Raw genomic sequence first — 23,076 nt, 5'->3', positions numbered from 1 at the left:
ATTATCAGATTTAAAGCCTTTACTTTTATATGAAACAATGAAACCCAACATTTAGATGGTCTTCTTCACATCAAAAACCATACTTTCATTATCTTACAAAACTGTCACATCATAAATATCAACCTTCTTTAGCTCTGTTTCCTTTCTACTACTCTCTCGGGCAAAATCTGATAGACATGATTGCTTTGTGCTTCTGAGCTCAGAAGAAATGTACAAGTATTTGATTGAATTGTTGGGCTAATCCCTACCCATATCCGAGCTGAAAGTGTAACCGGAGATTGGTGACTGAAGTTTTTAGCTAGCTATCTCTCGATGTAGAGAAGCTAAGGGCATCTTCAGGATTCCTGGTAAATGTGGGGCAAAACCATTTGATCATGTTATGGCCTAACACCTGTGAAAAGGATGAAGTTCTTGATCAGAAAAGATTTTCAAAGACACAACAGCGATGAAGTGACTCTAGAGTTCACGTTGTGACAGGCGCCAAAGGTAGAGTTCAATGTAGAGAAAGTTACCGAGGTGATGTTTTTGTAAACGCCAACATCAAATTGATGCCTATAGCTTTGTCCTGATTTTCTAGCTAACCACGAGGCCCGCTTTGAGTCATAATGCTAATTAAAAAAAAAAAAAATCAGATTCACGTCAATTAATTTGCGAGAAAAAGCTTTACACGTTGTACTTGAAGACTGTAGATGGAAATAGAATGCATACCTCAATGGTAGTCATATTGTGTGCGATGAGGTAGATATGCCAACAAAGGAGAGTCCCAAGTGTTATGCTCAGTCCTACCATGAAGATCCCACATGAAACCTAAACCGTAAACAAAACACAGAAAATTGTAACTTACTTTCTTTACCAACAAACTACTCATCTCCAGTTTTCTGTTCTTAAGAAAAGGATGTGATAAATCTGCTTGAAGCGATAGACACGTAACATGTTGGTGCAGCCTTATTTTGAGACTTTTGAATATCACATTAATTGCTAAAGAGTATGAATTAATTGCTAAAGATGAAGAAGCTAGAAAGGATTTTCCGGTAGACCAAACTTACAATGAAAGTTTTGAATGGAACATTTCCTGCATAGGAATCTCCATTCTTGAATGCACAGCAAACCAGCAACACCTAAAATATTCATCATACACATAAGATGAAATTCACACCAAGAAACAAAAATTTAGATTTAGAAATCGAGAATGGCATTTACGTACTGTGGAGTAGATGGAAGCCACAGTTGCATAAAACACAAGAATGAAGAATGCCTTATAGTTTGCATAACCAACACAGTTATTGATCCAAAGGCAATGGTGGTCCTGTCACATGTACATAGAAAAACCGTTTGCAAACAAATCTCAGATACTCATGGTTCTGGTAAGGCTTTGACACAAAAGTTCTTAAACTATACCTACCATCTTCAAGACGCATCTTCTGCAAACTCGGCAATGGTGAGTCCGGGGAGGCTTATATGCAAAACACTTATCACATTTCCTTGTTTCTGTAGCCTAATATATAAAATCAAATACACCGGACACTCATATCAGAACAATACAATTACATGCCAACTTTGCAATCTCAACCATCAGAATTCGAGAATTACAAAAATAAAACAGGTACTTTTATATCAAACAGCACCAACGTATGTAATCCATCCATCCTAAGGTTCTTAACATCAACATTTTGAAACCTTTCTTTGCTAACACCAAATAGAAACAAGAAAAAGCCATGGACTTTCACCTATTGAGCCTCTTCAAGATTCAAAGGACTAATCTTCTCCAACTAACACATAAGAATCTATTACCTATTGAGAATACAATTCAATAAAGGCAAAAAGGATCATACTTTCTCCAAGTAACATATAAGAATCTGTACTCCCAACTCAATGATAAAGGCCCTTGTCTTATCATATATATTCTAAAACCTCAATCGAACAGGGCATTACAGTGAAACTTCCCCAAATGCGTGAAATCCAAAGGAAAAAAGGGAGCTTACGTTACTATTGGACCAAGCAGAATCCTCAACATCAGGAGCATAAGTTGCAGGGACACGACCTGGATCTACAAGAACGCAGATTGAGAGCGAGAAGAGACAGTGAGACGCCAAGAAGCTGAAGAGGAAGGCGTTTAATTTCCCAGCTGAGCTTTGTAAACCAACCCAATCATCGATGAAAACGAAGAGTGTGACGTAGTACACGAAACCCATCACCAGAATCACCGAAAGAACCGGGATCGACAAGAATCTCCGGCAACTCATCGCCAAGATCTCTTCTCCGTCGCTCTCCAACTCACGACCGGTTTAATTCCTCACCCGCCCAATTTTGATGGTAACCGAATCGTAATGAAAAAAAGAAAAAGTCAAACTTACGAGCAAAACACGTGGCGATACATTATTCGTTATTTAATTACTTGAAACTACGAAAGGGCTTGTTATTAATGGGCTTTATTGTGAGTTATTGGGCTTGAGGTATGGTCATGTAACGATGTGAAGAATGAGGAAATAAATTAATTCTTTTTTTTTTAACAGAGGAAGAGTTTAATATTTACTGCATAACATATTATTGATTTTCTTTTATCTGATCACTTTTCTAAAATAAATATTTCTTAAATAAAAATATTATGTGGAAGCTGGGTCTAGTGATGCACAATTATCGCTGTTAGTAGAATCATATCTAATTATTCTCATAATTTGTAATTACATATATTTGTAACTTACTAAAATATATTGAGTTTGAGGTGTTCATATTCATGTTTTCTTTAAAGAATGAATTGATTTCAGGTATAAGAAATTGTAGAAATAACTAAATTACAACCATTTACGGGTTTTTATTCAATAGAAAGGGTATTTGTTACAATCACTTCTAGCTAGCATTATATTTTTCATGGCATCCGTTGTGAGTTGGTCATCGATGTTGTTATATTTATGTCAAACTAATTATGTAATTGAGTAACTCTATAACACGGACTTTTCTTTTTTGGCCTTCCCAAGTTAAATTGTTATGTGTGGTTTTGTGAAATAGTCACAATCAATTAGTACGACAGAAAAATTCAAAATAACATATATGCAATGTATATATAGACATATATAGTACACTAACATAATATCAAGATCGTACTATGAATGCATAGCTACCATAAGTTTATTATCTACCATGTGATTCGTGTCCCTTGTATTTATTGGTACACCATGCTTCTACGTGTCTGATTCTATTTCGCTTTCGTCGTTTTGAAATGTATACTACTAGCTAAAATTTTCCATGATTAAATCAACCGAATTATTAATTCACTTATACACAACAAATTTATATTACTGAATAAGACATATACTGTATATAACAGTACGCTATATTCGTAAACCTCAAAGATTTCGTCAATCGATTAATTACATACATTTATCCAAGTATTAATTTTAGACACAAAACGGATCAAGTGGAAATAAAACCCTAGAGTACTTCACTTGATGTGTAGGCACGGCGGACCTGCACACATTGCAGCCTAACTGAACAATGCTTTCATATATATAATTCGATAAAGTTTGATAGATACATACTCATAGTGTCGTTCACATATAAAAGAACGACAAAAACAAATACTTATTGCCATTACAGCAACTAGTCTTGTGTCATCATGATGTAAATTTCAAAACTAAATCACATATACAGACAGACAACGATCGAAATAACTCTAACTTTAGATACGATAAGACTAACTCCTACTTCTTTTTTTGTTTTTTTTTTTTCTGATAACCAAGGGACTGTAGATAAACATAGGTTAATCAATCAGTAATAGCGTCTACATTTGTCAATATATAATGAAGAGAAGATTATGAAATCCTAACCTAAATTCATATACCGAATTTAATTTCCTTATTGTAATTTGATTACCTAAACGAAGAACTTTCTTGTTGACTTTTCTTTATTGATTATGAAATGAAGTATACATAGATTGTGTTTTACAAGGCTTATATATCCGACCACTGACAGGTTAACTAAATCTCTCGATCTCTTTAAAAATCTCTAACAAACTAATTTATGAGTATACTACATTAACATTGTCGCTCGTAATTTGATATGACTGGACTACTACTTTTTGGTTAACTCCTCCTACTTATTCTTTGATTTTGGTTATTAACATATATACTGTTAGAAAAAAAATATAGTCCGGATATATACTGCGAAGAAAAAAATATAATCCGGCAATCTCTAATATATTTATGATAATGGAATATTAACTCTTTTCTGTTTTGATTGATGTTTGCACAAGTGGTGGAAAAGGGAAATCCCCGGATAAAATTTGATTTTACGAGACGATTAACGTGAGCCTAACCTTCGGTATTTGACTTTTTCACTCAGTCGGACATTTTTTAAATCTTGTTATATACTTATATGTATAAAGTATAATCAAGTAACAAGTCCTGAAAACAAAATAAAAATGGTGGCCACGAAAAGATGACCATTTATATATATACATATATATACAGTATATATATATTTAGAAGTCATAGAAAAAAAAGTGGTCTTCTGAAAAGAAAGGAATGGTGGTCCGAATTCTTTCTTTATTCCGATTGTCCTCCAAGAACTTGTTGCTTACTAAGTGTGACTCGAGATGTTACTGCATATCAATATACAGTGATGATCCCAAATCACCACCTACTCTTCTTTGAATGCTTTTCTCTTGCTATTTAATTTGCCTTTCATCAGTGTTATGCTAAATTAAGGACAAAACAACTGATCAAAATTGTCCTTAATTGCATGCCCGGCCCCTACCTGACACAATATCTTTAGATTCTCCCATCTTCGTCAGTCCATCTCTCCAATGGCTTTTTGTGGGGGCAAGCAACTCGCATTTAATTCTTCCTTAACTTAATTTCTTGTTGAAATCATACGGCAGTTTTATCTATAAGTTTATAACCAATGTTCATTCCGCTAAGTGTTTTAATAAGATGGACATATCAAGAAAGTTTATGAAATGTCTTTTGATTCTTTATGATTTAGTTTACCAATGTAACCATGAGACCAATTAAAAAAAAACCCATCAAATTCACAAATTCAAATACCACTGCAGATAAGGAAAAAAAAACTAAAATTTTTGTTCTGATTCACATCTAAAAAAAGGTCGTTTCCACTTAAAGATACATTGGAGTAGCTATTAGTTAAGTTCATCATATTGGATGGGACAGCTAACAATCTTTGACAAGAATCAAAATGCATACGTCGTTGCATAGATATGCAAGTAGTGATGTACACGTTCATATCTTTTCAGAGATTGTAGATAATTAGCCTATGTATGTAATATTATGATCATGTATGCGTGGGATTGCATCAACCATTAATTTGAATGTATTGATGTCTTTTGATTTTCATTGTAATAGAGCGTATCATATGATTATGGCAGGCACAGATATCAGTGCTCCACCTACCTCGCTTGTTCATGACTAGCTAGCTATACTAAGAGTAACTTACCAACTTAATTTTTATTTTTCCTAAGATTAATTTGGGTTACAAATTAATGTGTCCACATCTTTTCTTATATTTGTTTAATTAACAAAATATTCAAATGGAAAGCGAAAGAGAAAAGACAAATATTACTCAAGATGAGCCACATGAAAACAAAGTTCTGGTACAATGTACAACACACCATAATGTTTGATTTGATTTGGCATGAAAACCAAATTTCTAAAATTACGAAATTAGAACAATAAAAAAAATGTAAGATCAAGTTATAACCCAGAAATAGAAGGTGACACCCTAATCAACTAAATGTTACTACAAGACAGTCGTAAAACAGAAACTACAAATAGTCTGGACTGTGTACGAACTTTATAGTTATTATTCGATCTGTTTTCACGATCTTCTTGTTGTTCTTGATCATAGCATTGTTAGGACCCGGTTTGAATGAATTGACAAAACAAAATCATATGATCCTGGAAAATACAGTTAAGATATACGTTACATAACATTATACATTCATTAATAAATATACACACTAGCCAAGATCAAAGACAAAATAGTTTTGCCAATTCATTGTAATTAACGCCCTAATCCGTCAGATACCCTATATTAATCCGAGAAAAATATATAACTCGCACCCACTGTGTATACATATATCGAGATGTAAAACAAAGGAAAAATATTGTGATTATTAAAACTAATCAAGAGAGAGATTTACCAAAGATTTAGACTTAGACGACGACTATCTTCAAGTTTCTTTCTCCGGCTATAGATATTTTGTAGCCGTCGGTTGTTGATGCAGCATCATCAAGATTCTCATATACATATGAAAACCCTAATTTTTAGGAGATTTTTCAATTTCCATGTGAATCTTGATGGTGCTGCACCCACAAACAACGACTGATGTGCTTTCTTCCATGGATCCGCGCGCCGAGAAACTTGTATAAATTAAATCTAGCTACTCACACAAGAGATAGAGATGTAGTACATATATATTATTATTCAACTAATAGGATCTATGATTCAAGAAGCGAAAAGTAATAACTCGAGGTATATCAATATCATAGATCTAATCTTATCGATATCTCTCTCTCTCTCTATTTTATTTGAGAAGAGGAAACAGAAGAAGAATGAGAAAAGTAGTCGGAGATGAGGAAAGTAGATAGGTGAAGTAGAGAGAAAACCTCAAGAGTCTAAGGGCTGACGTGTCAAATTATTAGTGGTTCTTTATCGTCATAAGAAAAATGTGGAATATTCTGTTTTTAGACCGTAACAAACAAATTTTCACATTCTATAGGGAAACAAATTGAAAATAGTTGTGTGAAAATATAAGCGATGTACGTAATAGGTCGAAGATAATATGATAATATCCAAAACTGACGGTTAGTTAGCTTTTTCGATCTGTGTCGATCAAACAACGTCTGATCAGACACAACAAACCAATCTTGTAAACTTTTCACATCATAAATGCAGCTAATAAAACTATTATTTATGAGACCAGAGTACGTACACATACATGGGTGCAGTGTGTATACGCACACAAGACTAGTTGTTTAGAGAAAGAGAGAGTGAGAGCTAGGTGCAAGTGAAGGAGAGGCTGAAGTGAGGTATTTATAGAGACGAGCAGTGACTTAGGTAGACTGAACCGGACCGAATCATGTTTCTGGTTCATTGTCTCTAAACCGATCCAACACTTTGGATCTGAGAGTCCGCCGCAAGTCCTTAATACCAAATATTAATTTTGATATGTCTGTTGTTAAAAAAAAAACTTTGATATATGGTATAGTAATATCAATATTCGATTAAATTCCGCTAATACATAACATTTATGCTCGAACATAGACTGATAGACATGTATAAGTATAAACTTGTTGACCAAAAACGACATACTATATGGACATAATTGTATATGTTTATTTTTATTAAAATTTACATAACTAATTTGAATATTTTAAAACGTCATAAATTAAGGATGTTATTAACGAATTTAAATAGAACAAATATGTTTGTGTTACATGATGATGTTCAAAGAGACATGTTCAGAAAGAAGAAGAAAAGTTCAAAGAGATAGCCAATTAAACTACGCTAAACTTACTAGTTTTCTGGTGATGGTGGGTTAACTTTTTATCTTATCATCGAATCTCAGCTCATCTAAAGCGTTGTCGAATATTCCTCCTGATACCAAGAGAGGTCATTAGTATTAGTGTAATAATACATCCACCAATCAGATAACATAATATACATATATATAATATCAGGTTTATACATATATCTGTTGACTTAGAACTGAGTGTAAATACACGTAAAGTGCCTGAGCAAGTTGATAAACATAGTACACATCAAGAAGAAAGAGAGATTCCTTGTCTCCCACACTTTCACCTGAAGATCATCAAAAGCCACAAGCCTATATTAAATTAGAAATCAAACCCACTATGCATTTTACTATTTGTCCTTCTTTTTTGTTAATAAACATAACTAAATTTTATCACTTTCAAATCTAAAAAAATATACACAATAAAAGTGTTTCATTCTCATGGATCCCACTTCTTTCTTTTTTCTTTTTTTCCAGTGAAAGTGATGTCTTTTCTCCTAAAGTTGAAATATTATTTAACAATTTTTACGGCTTTGCTGATGTGTAAAACTCTTTATTAATAAGTAATAACAAACCAAAAACAAAAACAATACAAGAATAGTCAAAACAGTAGCAGTACTACTACTAACTAGATAAGATATCCGGTGTATTCGGATCTTAGAATAATATATATTTTTTTTAAATTGAATAACTCGATTATCTAAGAATGATATGTGACGTCAAAAAGAGAGAAATGAACGGGTTACAGAAAAGACGAGATGAGTCCGCCGTACGTGAAGAGAAATGGTCATCGTGTTATAACTTACACGAATGTGGCAATTACGATTAGAAAACTTTTTTTAAGTTGATTGATACTTCTCATATAATTTGTTAACTTTCCTATTTTTGTCATAGCCACCAAATTGAAAAGAAAAAACAAAAACAAAAACTTTGAGATATAGAAAATAATTGTTTTCTTCAACATTGTACCTTGTAATTTTTGTTCCAAACGTTATCAAAAAACGTCATGATGACGCAACGATACACTAGCTAAATGATAACTCAGAGATATTTATCATGGATATCATGACACCATGCATACAGTGGTTCAAGAGAAGCAAGGATTCGAATTTCGACAGCATCTTCGACTGTAACAAAAATAATTAATTCTCTGGAAGGCTTTGAGCATTAACCTTAAGTATAAGATCACCCCTGTAACCCTGTTATCTCAAATATATCATGATTGATAAATTAAACATACTAAACTATTAAATTATTCTCGTCTGTATTTATGAGAGACTGCATAACTGGTAAAAATATCATCAAATCAAAGTTTTTCAAATGCGGTTAAGGCACCAACCATTTTTTTTTTGGAAGGCGGGATATTGGAGCTAGCATACGTCTTGAAATCATAGCATCTCGACTAGACTATAGTTTTTGTAAAATATTCAAAATTGTTAGAAATACTCGAAATTGGTATTAAAGTATTAAATAATTGTCATAGTAAAAAGCTTCACAGACAATTATTTTGTTTGGGAAGATGAGTAATCTACCCATATCATGGCAGACAACCTGGTACCTTTGCATCGGTCCACATTTCCATATGTTATATATAATTGAGTTTTTTTATTCCATGTCACCGTATTTTCTACTTTAAATATTATTTACACAAAATTAGTATAGTATCTTTTTTTTTTCGTTTCTTTAGGTATAACTTTTTGATGACATTAAATAGATGGTATATTAGTTACGACTTAACAGGAATCACAAAGTAAAAGTATAATACTATAATAGATAAATGTCATATACTAAATCTACTTTTATCGGAATCTCTCGGAATGTGCAAAAGAATATTGGGTTAGGTTTTAAAAATGTTTAAGCACCACTCGAAATTTATTCAATAATCCAAGTGGTATTGAGATATTAGTTTACAACTCAAATCTTTTATGTATATGTTAGATAACACTTGTTCTCCTATCTTGACAACATATATAGTCATTCTAAAGCAAACTCAAGCTAAATTAAAAGATTTTCTTTAGATGTGCGGATGCCTATTTTTTACAAATCTCAGTTTTTGGCTTGATTATAGATAAATTCAAATCAAAAAAACATCCATAGGTTGAATTTTCAAGTTGTATAATTTTTGTTTAGATATAATATAGTATTATTTTGTATCAAATTTAACTAATAGTCAATTAAATAATAGAACCCAAAATATGAATGTATTTTTTTTATTAGACCATACAAATATTTTGTAAATCCAAACTTTTTGGCAATTTTATTGCTACCGTCTTGTTTAGTTAATTAGTGATCGTAAGGTCAAGAAGTACATCTGTCCACATGGGAACATGGATGCTTATAACTAATCCACATGATTTTATAGTATAGTTTTCTTTTTTTTTAGTTTCGAAGTTTGTCTGCTACGGCTTCGTTTTTATATAATCACACACATGCAAGACCTGAAATGTGATATCTTTACCAGCAAATTTTCATATGTATTCAATGTGTCCCTCTAAAATATAGAGATTACGATTTATCGACAGGGCCGTGCCTAGCTATAGTGTAACAAAAATAGGCATCAACCTCAAGCCCCTACATAATATATGAAATTTTGGTCTAATGCTTTTAAAAAAATTTCATTTATGTTTTCCACTTGAGTTCAAAACCAAATTCTTATATAAAAAAATAAACTTTTTTTTCTTTATTTTTATTTATTTAAGCTCTAAGAATCCTAACTATTTTTGTTTTCTCAAATGTGTTTCTACGAAGTCTTCTTGTATTTGTATATTATAATTTATTTTTCATGTTTATAGTGGTGTAAAAATTGATGCTAGCTTAACTTGCTATATTTTGATTTTGTTTATAACATTTATAAAAACTGATTCTTGTTTAGTTTTCCTGTTACATGAATATTGGTTAATATTTATGTTCTCTGGATTTGTAAAAAAAATTCAGAAAATGCTTCTATATGAATATGGTGTTTAAGAAAAAAAATACAAAATTTAAGATCTTTTAGATATATGATTGTTGTTTTAGACCTCTTTATTATTTTTTGTCTTTATTATTTATATGTGTATATAATTATCTGTTAATTATCAGTTTAAAAAAAAAGATTACACTTTAAAAGTTGCCTTACTCGACTATTCAATCTACAGGCAAACTGTTTATCGAGAAAGAAAATCTATAGCTAAAAATCTACTCGCTTGAGATCGTTATCATATCATATGCATTTAAAAATAGCAAAAGTAAACACAATTACGTACGTTTTATGTTAACATCACTATTTTCTTAGTTTTGATTTAACATTTTGTTATTCTAGGCAGGTGCAAAATACTATTTATAAATAGGGAATATGTACTATGATAGTAGGTAATATGATATGAAATACAATTCCTCTCTAGATTGTTTTGCTCCAAAACTGTGGGCTGGTTAAACTTAGTTTATTGATTAATTAATGCGTGATTAGGTCATCTAAACATTGTGACTTGGATCTCACGTGGATCAAGCTTCTTGTATCTTTTTTATTGTAAAGCAAAATTTTATCAAATTTTATTCGCACGTATTTTCTATAGGGATATATGGTCAAGTTATAAAGTAAAAGCTGGCTAGAGTGAAAAGAAAAACCTAAACTATTATTCTATTATAAAACATCAAAACCCTAAACAACCATGAAAAATATCTTTTGCGTACCCTCTAAGCAGAAAAATAAAATAAAAAAGAATTGCTTCTTGGTATGTAAAGATTAAACACGGTAAAAAGTTGGAGCCAAATGACATGGTTTTACACTGACAAAGCAACGTAAAATTGACAAAGTCGATAAAAGAAAAACCCTTATTTGGCACGAAGAAGTGTAGAGTATTAGAGTGATATCACATTCTGGATAGTGGATATGTGAGAACAATCTTACTGTGCATAAAATTCCAAAACAAAACAAAAAAAATCGCTTTGAGTCGAATTGGATATTTTATCTCTGACGAGAATTTTAAACAGTGATGATCTGATCACTCTTAGAACATCTATGTACTGCTACAGCCTACAGAGCTACTGCTACAGATTTGATTATTTTTGTAGTAAGTGTTAAAATGACCTCAGTTAGCTGCCATGACTTTAGGGATGTCAAAATGGATTAATACCCATGAGTAATCCGAACCCGTCCATTATATTAGTGGGTAAGGGTTGGATTTTTCTACCCATAAAAATAAATGGGTTTGAGTGGGTTACCCCAAATGGGTTTACAGGTTTAGTGGGTTAACCCATTAGGGTTACAAGTTACCCATGGATTATGGTATAAATATAAAATATATATATAGATATATATGTAAATTACTCTAAGAAATTAGAGAAGATTAGAGTTTTTTCTTGGTAAATAAGAAATTAAAATTTTATATTACTTTCATAAATAAGATTATTCTTCTTAGTTTTGTCTATTCTTTCTTTTATCAAAGATTTTTTACTTGTTTAATTTGTTATTTGCATGGATTTGTTATTTGTTGTCTATGTTATTTAAAAATTTAAAAAACTTTCATTAAATTTAATAATAATATTAAAGATTTTAATTTTTTTAAGTATTTCATTATAATTTTTTAATTTGTATATGGGTAACCCATTTAACCCATTTAGTCAATAGATTCTAATCCAGGTAATAAATGGGTACCTTAAAATCCACCCACTAAAATCTCGAATCTACATGACTTCATGGAAGCTCGCAAGTCTCGATACTTTTGGGCCTGTAATATAAACATGGGCCTGGGCTTGTTACTGGGCCTATCTAATGTTGATATTTTATATTTTAGCCCTTTAGGCACTTGTAGTGTGTTTCACCCTTCTCGTGCGTGGCGGAGCAAACTCAACTACCATTTTAGGGTTTCGTCTTGCCATTAATATTCTTGTGAGAGGCTAAGGAAACAAAACTACGATTCAGATAATATATTTTTGGGAAAATTCAGAGTTCCGTCAACAAGAACAAGAGAGAGAGAGAGAGAGAGAGAGAGAGGTAATATGATTCCAATTCGTATAATTCTCCGATAGGTTTTGCTGAATCGTTTTAGATTTTTTTTTGTTTGTTTGATCGTTCACCTGAATCCTGCTTTGTTGTCGTTTTCCGTGAGTAGACGAGTGTAAAAAAAATGGCTGCGAAAGAAGGTAGTAGGATTTTTGTCGGTGGTTTATCGCCGGAGGTGACAGAGAGAGACCTTGAACGAGCTTTTACCCGCTTCGGAGATATTCTCGATTGTCAGGTACGAATACGATCTTGTCATTTGTTCTCTGGTGTGTGTATTAGGAAATTATAAGGAATTAAACATGATGAGTCTATCTACTTGTGATGATTGTGATTAGTGATTAAGAACGATCACACTACTTTGTATGATTCTCTTTTTTCACATATTGATTGTCTTCTTCTTTTTTTTTTTCCTGGATGCTGGTTTTGTATCACTGAAACACTGTAGAGTGATGAATTAGGGATTGATATTGATCAGAGCTACATGGGTCAAGTTGAGAAACTGCTCTGTGATTAAGAATTTTTGGAATATACAGTAATGTTTTAGTCTCTCAGGCAAAATGATTCACAGTTTTGGGATTTGTTTCACGAGTTTGGGACTGTTTGATCTGGGAATCTTTTTTAGTTTGATCTGGGAGGGAAGACTGTTTTTCGTAACTCATGATTGAGCTCTGTGTAATTCTTGAGCTCTCTAAGTATGCCGACACTGGGTTATGGTTTCCTTCCTGAAAAAAGTTCCTTGTTACTGCTCTTACATACTGTGTGAAGATCCTGAAATTAACAACTTTAGGAAGAAGGGCTAGTAATTAGTTGTTTTTTTAGCTGGGCTGGGATTCCTGATTTGGTTTTGAGTGGTCAATTTGAGATGCTATTCAGTTCAGGCCAGTGTCAGCGTTCTCCTTCAGGTGGTGAAGATGTTTAGTATCCCCATGCAGTTTATTCACTGGCTAAACGCACTCTTTATACTTCCGTAATTACGTTTGTGTAGTCATAGTTCTGAGTAAGCCCAGCCCACATTCAGCTGTCTCTCTGCAAAATTTTGTTTCCTCCTGATACCCTCAACGTCAGTGCTAGCAGTTAAGGTACTTCAGCGTAGTATGACATGCCGATGGAAAATTACTTGAAGCAGAGATCTCAAGGTTTCTATGATCATTTGGGACTACCTCTCCTTTTCTTATCCCAGATTTCTTACTTGTCTTTCTTGTCGGCTGTATGCTTTAACATCACCTCACTTCACATGCCCTGTGTGGTTAGTAGGAGTTACATGGATTTGATATTTTCCTTCCTTTTTGTTTCTTCTCCAGCCAATTAAAATGGTTCTTGTGCCTGGGCAACACATCTTCTAGATCCACAAACCCCAATTTTCTGCGCTTATCTTTTCTGGAAGCTTCTGAAACCTGATAAAGTTCTTTGTGTGAGATGGAATTCTGTATTTCTGATCTGTTGGCTGTGGTGCTATGTAAAGAGTTGTCAGCTCCAGTAGATCTGAATGACTTTGGCTGGATCAATGTCAGATGATTTCTGCATATCGAGAAGAAACAGATGTTTGATCAGGAGTGAAGTACAGCTAATTCACTGACTTCGTTTTGTCTGTAAACCTTTTTCTCTTTAATTTTGTAAATACATCACCTAGCTGTAGAGAATAGGGATTAACTAGTATACCGTTTAAGGGCATTACTTGAGGAAGTTATCCTTTTGAATTGAGAAAAAGTTGTTAGTGGTGTCTCCTACCTCTGCTTGAGATTGTAGACTTGCTTTAAAGCTGCTTCAGTTTCTGGGGATCTGTATTGTGTTTTGCTCTGAAGTTGAGGTTGATTGACAATTTACTACACAAAGCAGGGTCACGGTGTAATGCAGTGAACCTTGAAACCGATGGGTGTTTCAGATTTTGCAATCGTTTCATTTTACTACTGCCCTTCTAGTCAGTTTTAGCTACACGTATGCATATATCTTTGGGGAAATCAGCTTTTGTGGTGTGTTGTGTATAGATCATGCTGGAAAGAGATACCGGTCGTTCACGTGGATTTGGGTTTATCACTTTTGCTGATCGCCGTGCTATGGATGAGTCCATCAGAGAGATGCATGGAAGGGACTTTGGTGATCGGGTTATCTCAGTGAACAGAGCTGAACCAAAAGTGGGGAGAGATGATGGAGAAAGTCATGGCTCTAGAGGTGGCAGAGACAGTGGCTATTCATTTGCTGGAAAAGGAAGCTTTGGTGGAGGTGCAGGTGGAGGTGGCCGTGTTGCTGAAGACGAATGCTTCAAATGTGGACGGGTTGGGCATTGGGCCCGTGATTGTCCGTCTGCTTCTGGTGGTCGTGGTGGACCTGTTGGCGGTTATTCTTCTCGTGCTCCTGCCTTTGGAGGATCTGATGGGCGTGTTGACCGTTATGCTGACCGTGACCGCTATGTGGACCGTGAACGCTATATAGATGATCGATATGATGGTGCTGCACGCTTTGGTGCTAGAGACAGGTTTGACAGCAGAGAAGCCTACATACCTCGTGATCGATACGGCAGTGACAGGTTAGATTTAAGCAACTCAATAACTGTATGTTTAAAGGTTATCAAACTGACATGCTTTCTTACATATGTTAAAAATCTATGATTTGACAGGTATGGAGCCCCGGCTGATAGGTTTGCAGGGGGTGATAGATACAGCCGTGGGTCAGAACGTTATCCTCCAGCGAGCTATGACAAAGCCCGGTCCTTTGAGAGAGACATAGTCCCGAGTGCAGGGGGTGACAGGTACAGTGGTGGTAGAGCGGGTGGGCCCATACGCGGAGGAGATGAGGGAAGAGGGTTTAGAAGCAGAGCCGGTGCTCCTTATGAGAGGCCGAGCCGAAGTGGGGGTGGTGGAGGAGCTTATCCGTCGTCCTCTACATTTGACCGTTACTAAGTCATGAATAAAGAGTGATTTGATGCTTTGTTAGGGTTATATACACTCAGTCGTATGTTCGTGTGTGTAATGAATGAACGTCTCTGTAAGCGTTCTAGGTGTAAAAACTTTTTTCATATATTAGTTTGAAGAACTGTTTAGCTTTGTATTTTGGTTTGTTTTGGAAAAAAACATTACATGACTTTTGAGCTTGAGTTTTTTACTTTTTATGTTACCGTGCACACATAATTAGCCTATTTAGATGAGGTATACGCGCAGGCTTTTTCCTAAAAAGGATTAATTATTTGTGTGATAACATACTGCTAGTTATGGGAAGATGATGCTTATTTAAGGGATAAACCAAAAAGGTTTTATATGATAAAAGTTGGAAAAAATCATAAGGCCGAGAAGTTTAAAGTTTAAACAATAAAAACAATAATGAGAGTCCAATTGCTTTTGGATAACAAAAAAAAAAAACAAAAGGCCCAAAAGAGTTAAAAAAAAAAGAAAATAAAAAAAGAAAAAAAAAAGAAGTCGCAGAAACAATCATCGGATCACGCTCAAAGCGTTTCTTTTTCACTCTCTCTGCTTCTTCTCTCTCTCTCAGAGAATGCAATCGTGAAAGCCCTAAACCCGCCGTGAAAGAAGAAGAGGAAGAAGATGGATCGCAAGGGAAAGGGTAAACAGGTCGCCGCTTCCGGCGGAAAGAAGAGGAGAAACACCGTCGAATTCAGAGATGAAGGTTTGAGGATTAAGAAGCGGAAAAACCCTCAAGTTCTTCAGTTCTTCGAGGAATCCGCTGAAGTTGGCTACTACGGAGGCAGCTCCGACGAAGATGATGACGGATTAGGTTTCCTTAACGGTAATTTCTCTTCTCTGGTTTCGTTGATTTTTTTTTTCTTCCTTGCATGTGTTCATTGCTTCGTTTCGTATCTTGTGAGGACTCCTATTTTTTCACATTTGATGGTTTATGTCTTCTTTTTTTGTTTCTACTTAGATTTTTACCTTGTAAAGTATCGATTTTTAGGTCATCTCTGTGGAATCTAGGGTTTTTTGTTTGATTTTTCGAGCTGTTTTGTCTAGTTTTAAGGTTTACATACTCTTTAAAGGTTGAACATTGCAGAAATTTTCCACCTTTATTTGACTACTCATCTGAAGCAGATATGGAAGACGAACCTGAGGTTGAAGAGAGTGGTAAGGCTGGCAAGGGAGAAAAGGGCAACTCCTCTTTTGTTTTTCCAAAGGAAGAAGATATTAACGAGGAAGAGTTTGATAGGATAATGGAAGAAAGATACAAGCCAGGTTCTGGTTTTCTTAGATATGCTGATGATGATGTGAAAGATGCCATTGAGATGGATGCTCTTGCTCCAACTTCCAAGGATCCTCCAATTTGGAAAGTCAAGTGTGCGGTATGTTGTTTTAACTAAGGGGTTACTTATGCTTTAACCCAGTTTGTTCCTACTTCTGCTGACTCCTTTTTGATTTTCAACTGTAGATTGGACGGGAAAAGCATTCGGTTTTCTGTCTCATGCACAAATTTGTTGAGATGAAGAAGACAGGCACCAAATTGCAGATCATATCTGTCTTCTTTGTGGACCATGTCAAGGGTTTTATTTTCATAGAAGCGGAAAAAGAACGTGACGTTCTCGAGGTATTGAACATTTTAGCATACCTATGTTGGAATATTGTCGTACTTATCTTAAAGTTTGGAGGATGTTGCTTGGGGATAATCATTATGTGTATGATATTCTGATTTGTCTTATTTTCCTAGGCATGCAACAATTTAACTGGTATATACGCTACTCGGATGGTGTTAGTTTCTAAAGCCGAAACTCCAAATCTGCTAACTGTCCAGAGAAAAACAAAAAAAGTTTCTGAGGGAACATGGGCTCGTGTTAAGAATGGTAAATACAAAGGAGATCTTGCTCAGGTACAATTTCCTTTGCTGTATATGTTTCTTTTTCAGCTTGTTGTCTTCGTAAGGGTAAGGCTAACTAATTTGTTTATGCTCTGTATCCTTGTAGATTGTGGCTGTGAGTGACACTCGAAAAAAAGCATTAATAAAGTTAATTCCGAGGATTGATATTCAGGCCTTGACCCAAAAATATGTAGCTACCCTGTTTTCCCTCTCGTTTATTTGTCTATGCCTCTATTTATTGTGTTTGTTCATGTCATCTCATTGTTTGCTCTGTGCTTTGTCGTTAACTTTCTTGCGCAGGGTGGGGGAGTTACTATCAAAAAAGGCCAGACTCCAGCTCCAAGATTGATCAGTTCAAGCGAGCTCGAGTAAAATGCTTGATCTTTTCTTCTTCTTTTGTAAATAGTTACCAACTTTCTAATTTTCTTGTCCCCTCTTTAATCACAGGGAGTTCAGACCTCTCATTCAAGTGAGGCGAGATCGTGATACTGGAATGACGTTTGAGCATCTTGATAGCCTGATGCTGAAAGATGGGTATCTCTATAAAAAAGTATCCTTAGATTCATTATCTTCCTGGGGGGTTATACCATCGAAGGAGGAGATACTAAAATTTACGCCTGTAGACCGAAAAGAAACTGGTGATGTAGAGTGGATTTCTGAAATTTATGGTGAAGAAAAGAAGAAAAATATTCTTCCAACTGGCAGAGGGGGTGGGAAAGGAGAAGGATCAGGGGGTGGAAAAGGAGAAGGGTCATCAGAATCTAAGTCAGAAAGTAGCTATGAGTTATATAATCTAGTTTGTTTCAGGTGAGGCATCCATAACTGTACTTCTAGTAAGTCTTGGTTGTAATTCATATGTTAAGCACTTTCATATCTTTCCCTTTGTAGTCGAAAAGATTTTGGTCTGATTGTGGGTGTGGATGACAAAGGTGACGGTTACAAGGTATGTAGTTATTCACCATCTCATTATACCCTATGTCCTGTCTCTGATGAGTTGCAAAATATTCCAGGTTCTGAAAGAAGGTTTGGATGGACCCGCTGTAGTCTCTGTTGGAAAAAAGGAAATGCAGAATGGACCATTCGATTCAAAATTCACTGCCTTGGATCTGAATAACAAACAAATATCAATTAATGATGTTGTGAAGATTTCCAAAGGCCCATCCGAGGTGTGATTATAAATTTCTTATTCTTGTTTGTTTCAGTTGCACCTTTCTTTCCCATAATGAGGTGAACAATTTTGTGTAAAAACTTCTTACTTTTCAAATCACAAATTCAGGGTAAACAAGGAGTTGTAAGGCAAGTATACAGAGGGATCATATTTCTTTATGATGAGAGCGAGGAAGAAAATGGTGGATATTTCTGCTGCAAATCACAATCGTGTGAGAAAGTTAAACTCTTTACTGAAGATTCCAATGAGAAGGTAAGATAGCTCAGTCCCTGCAGCTATCTTTTGATACAATTGCTAGTTCTTTGTGTTCTGATGATATTCTGTTTTTTGCAGACTGGTGGATTTGATGCTTCAGCTTTTGGAGATTCTGTATCTTCCCCAAAATCGCCACTATCTCCTGAAAAAGAGTGGCAGCCCAGGGAAAAATACAGTAACTGTATGTATGGAGGGTTATTATAATCTAGCTTCTTTTTACTACCTTAGGCTTCTCACAAATGATTATCAAATGCAGCCAATAAAGGAGACAGAGGTGGCATGTATTCTATTGGCCAAAAGCTGAGGATACGTGTTGGTCCATTGAAGGGGTATCTCTGCCGTGTAATAGCTTTACGCTATTCTGATGTTACAGTCAAGCTTGATTCCCAGCATAAGCTTTTAACAGGTTTGTTTTCATGCTTTTACTCCTTTGATTCAATACTCTTCTGCTGCGCTTCTGAATATTTCTGATGATGCATTTCAGTTAAAAGTGAGCATCTTGCTGAGGTTCGCGACAGAAACACTGTGTTAAGTACAAGGTAAGTTCACATGAATCTCTTCAGACTCTTGACTTCTTCCTTGCATAATTTCATTGTCCTTTCTGTCAAATACCAACTTCTCTAACACACTGTTTGTTTGTTATATAAGTGGGGATCCGGGGAGTGGTTCCTTTCAACCTTTTGACATGCTTGGAACAGAAGGCAGCTCTGGAGGTTGGTGTTTCTTGTGCACGTTCAAAATTCTTTTCAATTCGTCTGCAATTACTTATTGCATACCTGCGTTGTGGTTAAATGCCCTGAAGTATTTGAACATTTGCAAGTCACCTATCCCATTTCCTCATAACTGTTCTCCTCTCTCATATGGTAGACTGGACGAAAGGAGTGGGCACGTCAGGAGAGGTTGGTAACTGGAATATAGGAGCTGCGTCTACTGATTTGTAAGTCTATTTTCCCAAAAGTAGATATGGTTTCCTTGGTTTTAATTGGATATACCTCGAATTTGGATCTAGTTCCTTCAGATTTTATTGCTGGGGTGTAAACAAACTATAGGTGTGATACGCTTTCTTCGGCTGATCTTTGTGTTGGTTCCTTCTCCGGTTGGTTTTGTTTATTTGTTGGATTTTGTCCGTTGGTATTAAAAGTTAAGGCAGGAGAGCCTCAATATTGAACGTATAATGGTTTAACTGTGCCGTGACGCGTGTGTTGATACTATATGAATTATGAATTTCTTACTGAGCTGATTTGTTGAAATCGCTGTTTCAAAATTTTGATCTCATGTCTTTGTTACAGGAACACATGGGGCAGTAAGCCTACGTCTGACATTTCAGTAAGTATTGAACTTGATATTTTAATGTTGTTACTTTTATAGTTTCAAGGGGGACAAGGAACTTGCAGATTCTAGATGTCTCAAGGTTTCTTACTTTGCAGTTTCAGCAGCCGACAGTTCCGGATGATAATACTTCAACGTGGGCCAATGCAGCAGCTGAGAACAAATCGTCCTCGGCTAGTGATCAACCTGGTGGTTGGAATTCCTGGGATAAACCACCTGCTTCTGAAGCTGGTACTGTTGGTGGGTGGGGAGATGCAGTTGCTTCAAAAGTTGAAGCTTCTTCGTGGGAACAAGGAGCTTCTACTTCCAATGTTGCAGATTTAGGTTCCTGGGGCACGCACGGTAGAAGCTCTGATGGTAATAAGCAAGCAGAGGACTCAGTATGGGGTAAACTATGTGAAGCTTCTGAATCTGGTTTGGAAAAGGGAAATGGAGATTCTAATTGGGGTAACAAATATGGAAATTCCAGCGCAAGTAACAAAGAGGGAGTTTCCTGGGGACAACAGGATAAAGGCTTTGACGGGAGCAAGGGAGACTCTGCATGGGATAATCAAGGTGGAGGTTTTGGTTCAGGAGAGAGAAAAGATGGTTCTTCTGGTTGGACTAAGTCAGCAGAAGATTCCAATGCCAGTAGTAAGGGAGTTCCTGGCTGGGGTAAACCAGATGATGGGTCTTCATGGGGTAATCAGGATAAAGGAGGGTCCTCATGTGTTGAACCTAACGGTGGTTCTTCATGGAGTAAGCAAGACGGGGGATCGTGGGACAAAAAGGACGACGGAGGTTCATCATGGGGTAAGAAAGATGATGGTCATAAGGATGACGGAGGATCTTCATGGGGTAAAAAAGTTGATGGAGGATCTTCTTGGGGCAAAAAGGATGATGGAGGATCATCATGGAGTAAGAAGGATGATGGTGGATCTTCTTGGGAAAAAACGGATGATGGAGGATCATCATGGGGTAAGAAGAATGACGGAGGATCATCATGGGGTGAGAAGAATGGCGGAGGATCGTCGTGGGATAAGAAAGATGACGGTCACAAGGATAACGGAGGATCTTTATGCGCTAAAAATGTTGACGGAGGATCTTCTTGGGGAAAAAAGGATGATGGAGGATCATCATGGGGCAAGAAGGATGATATAGGATCATCATGGGCTAAAAATGTTGACGGAGGATCTTCTTGGGAAAAAAAGGATGATGGAGGATCATCATGGGGCAAGAAGGATGATGGAGGATCTTCATGGGCCAAAAATGTTGACGGGGGATCTTCTTGGGGGAAAAAGAATGATGGAGGATCTTCTTGGGGAAAAAAGGACGATGGAGGATCTTCTTGGGGAAAAAAGGACGATGGAGGATCTTCTTGGGGAAAAAAGGACGATGGAGGATCGTCGTGGAATAACAAGGATGATGGAGGGTACTCGGGACAAACATTTGATAGGGGAGGACGTGGGTTTGGTGGGAGAAGAGGAGGTCGTCGAGGTGGCAGGGATCAGTCTGGGAGGGGAAGATCCTTCAGTAATTCTGAGGTTAGTTTAAGAAGAAACTTTTTGATTTTGATTTTGTAGTCTATGTTGTAGTCTCTCATATTGTAAATTTCCAATGGTTGTAGGATCCAACTCCATGGAATAAACCAAGTGGCGGATCTAGCTGGGGCAAGCAAGACGGTGTTAGTGGCAATGGTTCTGCCTGGAGTAAGCAGATTGATACTAGTGGTGGATCAAGCTGGGGCAGGCAGAATGATGGTGATTCTAAACCTTGGAATGAACACAATGTTGGTGGTCGTGGGTTTGGTGGATCTAGCTGGGGCAAGCAAGACGGTATTGGTGGCAATGGTTCTGCCTGGGGTAAGCAGAATGATACTAGTGGTGGATCAAGCTGGGGCAGGCAGAATGATGGTGATTCCAAACCTTGGAATGATCACAATGGTGCTGGTCGTGGGTTTGGTGGAAGAAGGGGAGGAACGGGATTCCGAGGAGGTTTCCGTGGAGGTAGAAACCAATCAGGTAGAGAAGGAGGAAGGTCCTTTGATGGTGATCAATCATCTAGCTGGAAAACAGACAATCAAGAAAACACTTGGAAGAGCGACCAAAGTGGTGGATCAGACTGGAAAAAAGGTTGGGGAGAGAATTCAAACGGTAGCAAGCCGTCCGGTTCGTCCTCTGGTGGTTGTGCCGGGAACTGGCCTAGCTGGGATACTAACTCAAAGAAAGAAACCAATGATAAACCGGGAAACGAAAGCAAATCAGCTTGGGGTACCATTAACGATCAGGCGAATACCGGTAACAGCACTGACAGTTGGAACAAGAAGCCTAACAGTGATGTTGGAACGAGTGGAGAAGCTGATATCGCATGGGGCGGCAAAACTAATGCAGTATCGTCCTCACCTAGTGGCTCGGCAGCGTGGGGAACCGGTGACAAAAAATCTGGATGGTAAAAAAGAAATCCCGAATTGACTTGTAATTAAACCTTCACTATCTCTATCTCTATCTCTATCTAAGTCTCAACTCTAAAACACTAGTTAAACGCCATGAGGTGTGTCTTTATTTAGTCTCTGAACTTTCCTTTTTTGGCCCTCATAGTTCAGTTTGTTTTTGCCGTTGCTAAGACTGATCAAGGACCGATTTTGTAGCGCTTTATAATGGCATTATTTGCAGCTTTTTGTATACTTGGGTAACTCTTCTATAACGCTTACTTGAGAAACAGTACCACTTAAAACTGTGTTGACTTTAGTCGAATTGAAACAGCATTATTGTTGTTTTAAATTAATGATTAAAACATGACGAAAATCATTAAAGGAAGCTGAGAGCTTCTTGAAGTTGACTTGTTACCTAACTTAAGTTGGTCATTACTCCCATCAAACTCAGTTCCCTTATTTTAATTGCAAATATAGATTGTAGAAAATTAGAATAAATCATTCAGATGACGGTCAACAATGAAGAAAAATAGCTAATTAGAAGTCCCTATTTCATATACCTCTCTATTCTTTCCCCCCTTTAAATTAAATCCAAAACAATATGAAGATTC

The 23,076-nt window shown here is 36.1% G+C and overlaps 3 protein-coding genes and 1 long non-coding RNA gene across 6 annotated transcripts; 2 read left to right on the top strand and 2 right to left on the bottom strand.

The window, feature by feature from the left end:
* Positions 1-4: 4 nt before the first annotated feature.
* On the bottom strand, positions 5-2,353 carry LOC104708691 (putative protein S-acyltransferase 15). Its single transcript, XM_010425296.3, has 7 exons — positions 1,983-2,353; positions 1,403-1,495; positions 1,205-1,306; positions 1,047-1,118; positions 709-807; positions 513-608; positions 5-391 (listed from the first exon to the last, which is right to left on the bottom strand). The coding sequence occupies exons 1-7, from the start codon at positions 2,241-2,243 to the stop codon at positions 299-301; spliced, it is 816 nt and encodes a 271-aa protein (XP_010423598.1). The 5' UTR covers positions 2,244-2,353; the 3' UTR covers positions 5-298.
* Positions 2,354-5,555: 3,202 nt separating this feature from the next.
* Positions 5,556-7,019, bottom strand: LOC109126039 (uncharacterized). Its single transcript, XR_002033117.2, has 2 exons — positions 6,155-7,019; positions 5,556-5,909 (listed from the first exon to the last, which is right to left on the bottom strand). It is a non-coding gene; the product is annotated as an uncharacterized LOC109126039 (long non-coding RNA).
* Positions 7,020-12,319: 5,300 nt separating this feature from the next.
* Positions 12,320-15,589, top strand: LOC104708690 (glycine-rich RNA-binding protein RZ1C). 3 transcript variants are annotated; one of them, XM_087460803.1, is made up of 4 exons: positions 12,320-12,500; positions 12,619-12,744; positions 12,955-15,033; positions 15,124-15,589. In XM_087460803.1, the coding sequence occupies exons 3-4, from the start codon at positions 14,498-14,500 to the stop codon at positions 15,404-15,406; spliced, it is 819 nt and encodes a 272-aa protein (XP_087316929.1). In that variant the 5' UTR covers positions 12,320-12,500; positions 12,619-12,744; positions 12,955-14,497; the 3' UTR covers positions 15,407-15,589. The 3 variants fall into 3 exon arrangements, with proteins under 3 accessions (XP_087316929.1, XP_087316928.1, XP_087316927.1); XM_087460802.1 differs by having other exon boundaries at positions 12,358-12,497; positions 12,620-12,744; positions 14,495-15,033; XM_087460801.1 differs by having other exon boundaries at positions 12,369-12,500; positions 12,617-12,744; positions 14,495-15,033.
* A 195-nt stretch (positions 15,590-15,784) lies between these two features.
* On the top strand, positions 15,785-22,717 carry LOC104708689 (protein RNA-directed DNA methylation 3). Its single transcript, XM_010425293.2, has 18 exons — positions 15,785-16,247; positions 16,547-16,794; positions 16,881-17,036; positions 17,157-17,315; positions 17,410-17,493; positions 17,604-17,671; positions 17,751-18,110; positions 18,192-18,246; positions 18,314-18,469; positions 18,580-18,723; positions 18,805-18,907; positions 18,983-19,132; positions 19,211-19,265; positions 19,375-19,439; positions 19,594-19,663; positions 20,016-20,052; positions 20,154-21,578; positions 21,662-22,717. The coding sequence occupies exons 1-18, from the start codon at positions 16,046-16,048 to the stop codon at positions 22,484-22,486; spliced, it is 4,362 nt and encodes a 1,453-aa protein (XP_010423595.2). The 5' UTR covers positions 15,785-16,045; the 3' UTR covers positions 22,487-22,717.
* The last annotated feature ends 359 nt before the right edge of the window (positions 22,718-23,076 follow it).

This window comes from Camelina sativa, chromosome 8 (assembly GCF_030686135.1).
Source record: "Camelina sativa cultivar CO46 ecotype springtype chromosome 8, ASM3068613v1".
Taxonomy (NCBI): domain Eukaryota; kingdom Viridiplantae; phylum Streptophyta; class Magnoliopsida; order Brassicales; family Brassicaceae; genus Camelina; species Camelina sativa.
The sequence above is the reverse complement of the archived record's forward strand: the minus strand, read 5'-3'. Positions and strand labels throughout refer to the sequence as shown.

What these genes read in the sequence shown, in the direction of transcription:
- LOC104708690 (XM_087460802.1), top strand. Translation starts at nt 12,634, where the DNA reads ATGGCTGCGAAAGAAGGTAGTAGGATTTTTGTCGGTGGTTTATCGCCG. An exon ending in GAGATATTCTCGATTGTCAG is followed by an intron (nt 12,745 to 14,494) that starts GTACGAATACGA and finishes TGTTGTGTATAG; the next exon opens with ATCATGCTGGAAAGAGATAC. An exon ending in GATCGATACGGCAGTGACAG is followed by an intron (nt 15,034 to 15,123) that starts GTTAGATTTAAG and finishes ATGATTTGACAG; the next exon opens with GTATGGAGCCCCGGCTGATA.
- LOC104708691 (XM_010425296.3), bottom strand. Translation starts at nt 2,243, where the DNA reads ATGAGTTGCCGGAGATTCTTGTCGATCCCGGTTCTTTCGGTGATTCTG. An exon ending in CTGCTTGGTCCAATAGTAAC is followed by an intron (nt 1,496 to 1,982) that starts GTAAGCTCCCTT and finishes TTTATATATTAG; the next exon opens with GCTACAGAAACAAGGAAATG. An exon ending in TGGCTTCCATCTACTCCACA is followed by an intron (nt 1,119 to 1,204) that starts GTACGTAAATGC and finishes TGAATATTTTAG; the next exon opens with GTGTTGCTGGTTTGCTGTGC.
- LOC104708689 (XM_010425293.2), top strand. Translation starts at nt 16,046, where the DNA reads ATGGATCGCAAGGGAAAGGGTAAACAGGTCGCCGCTTCCGGCGGAAAG. An exon ending in CGGATTAGGTTTCCTTAACG is followed by an intron (nt 16,248 to 16,546) that starts GTAATTTCTCTT and finishes CATCTGAAGCAG; the next exon opens with ATATGGAAGACGAACCTGAG. An exon ending in AGCCTACGTCTGACATTTCA is followed by an intron (nt 20,053 to 20,153) that starts GTAAGTATTGAA and finishes CTTACTTTGCAG; the next exon opens with TTTCAGCAGCCGACAGTTCC.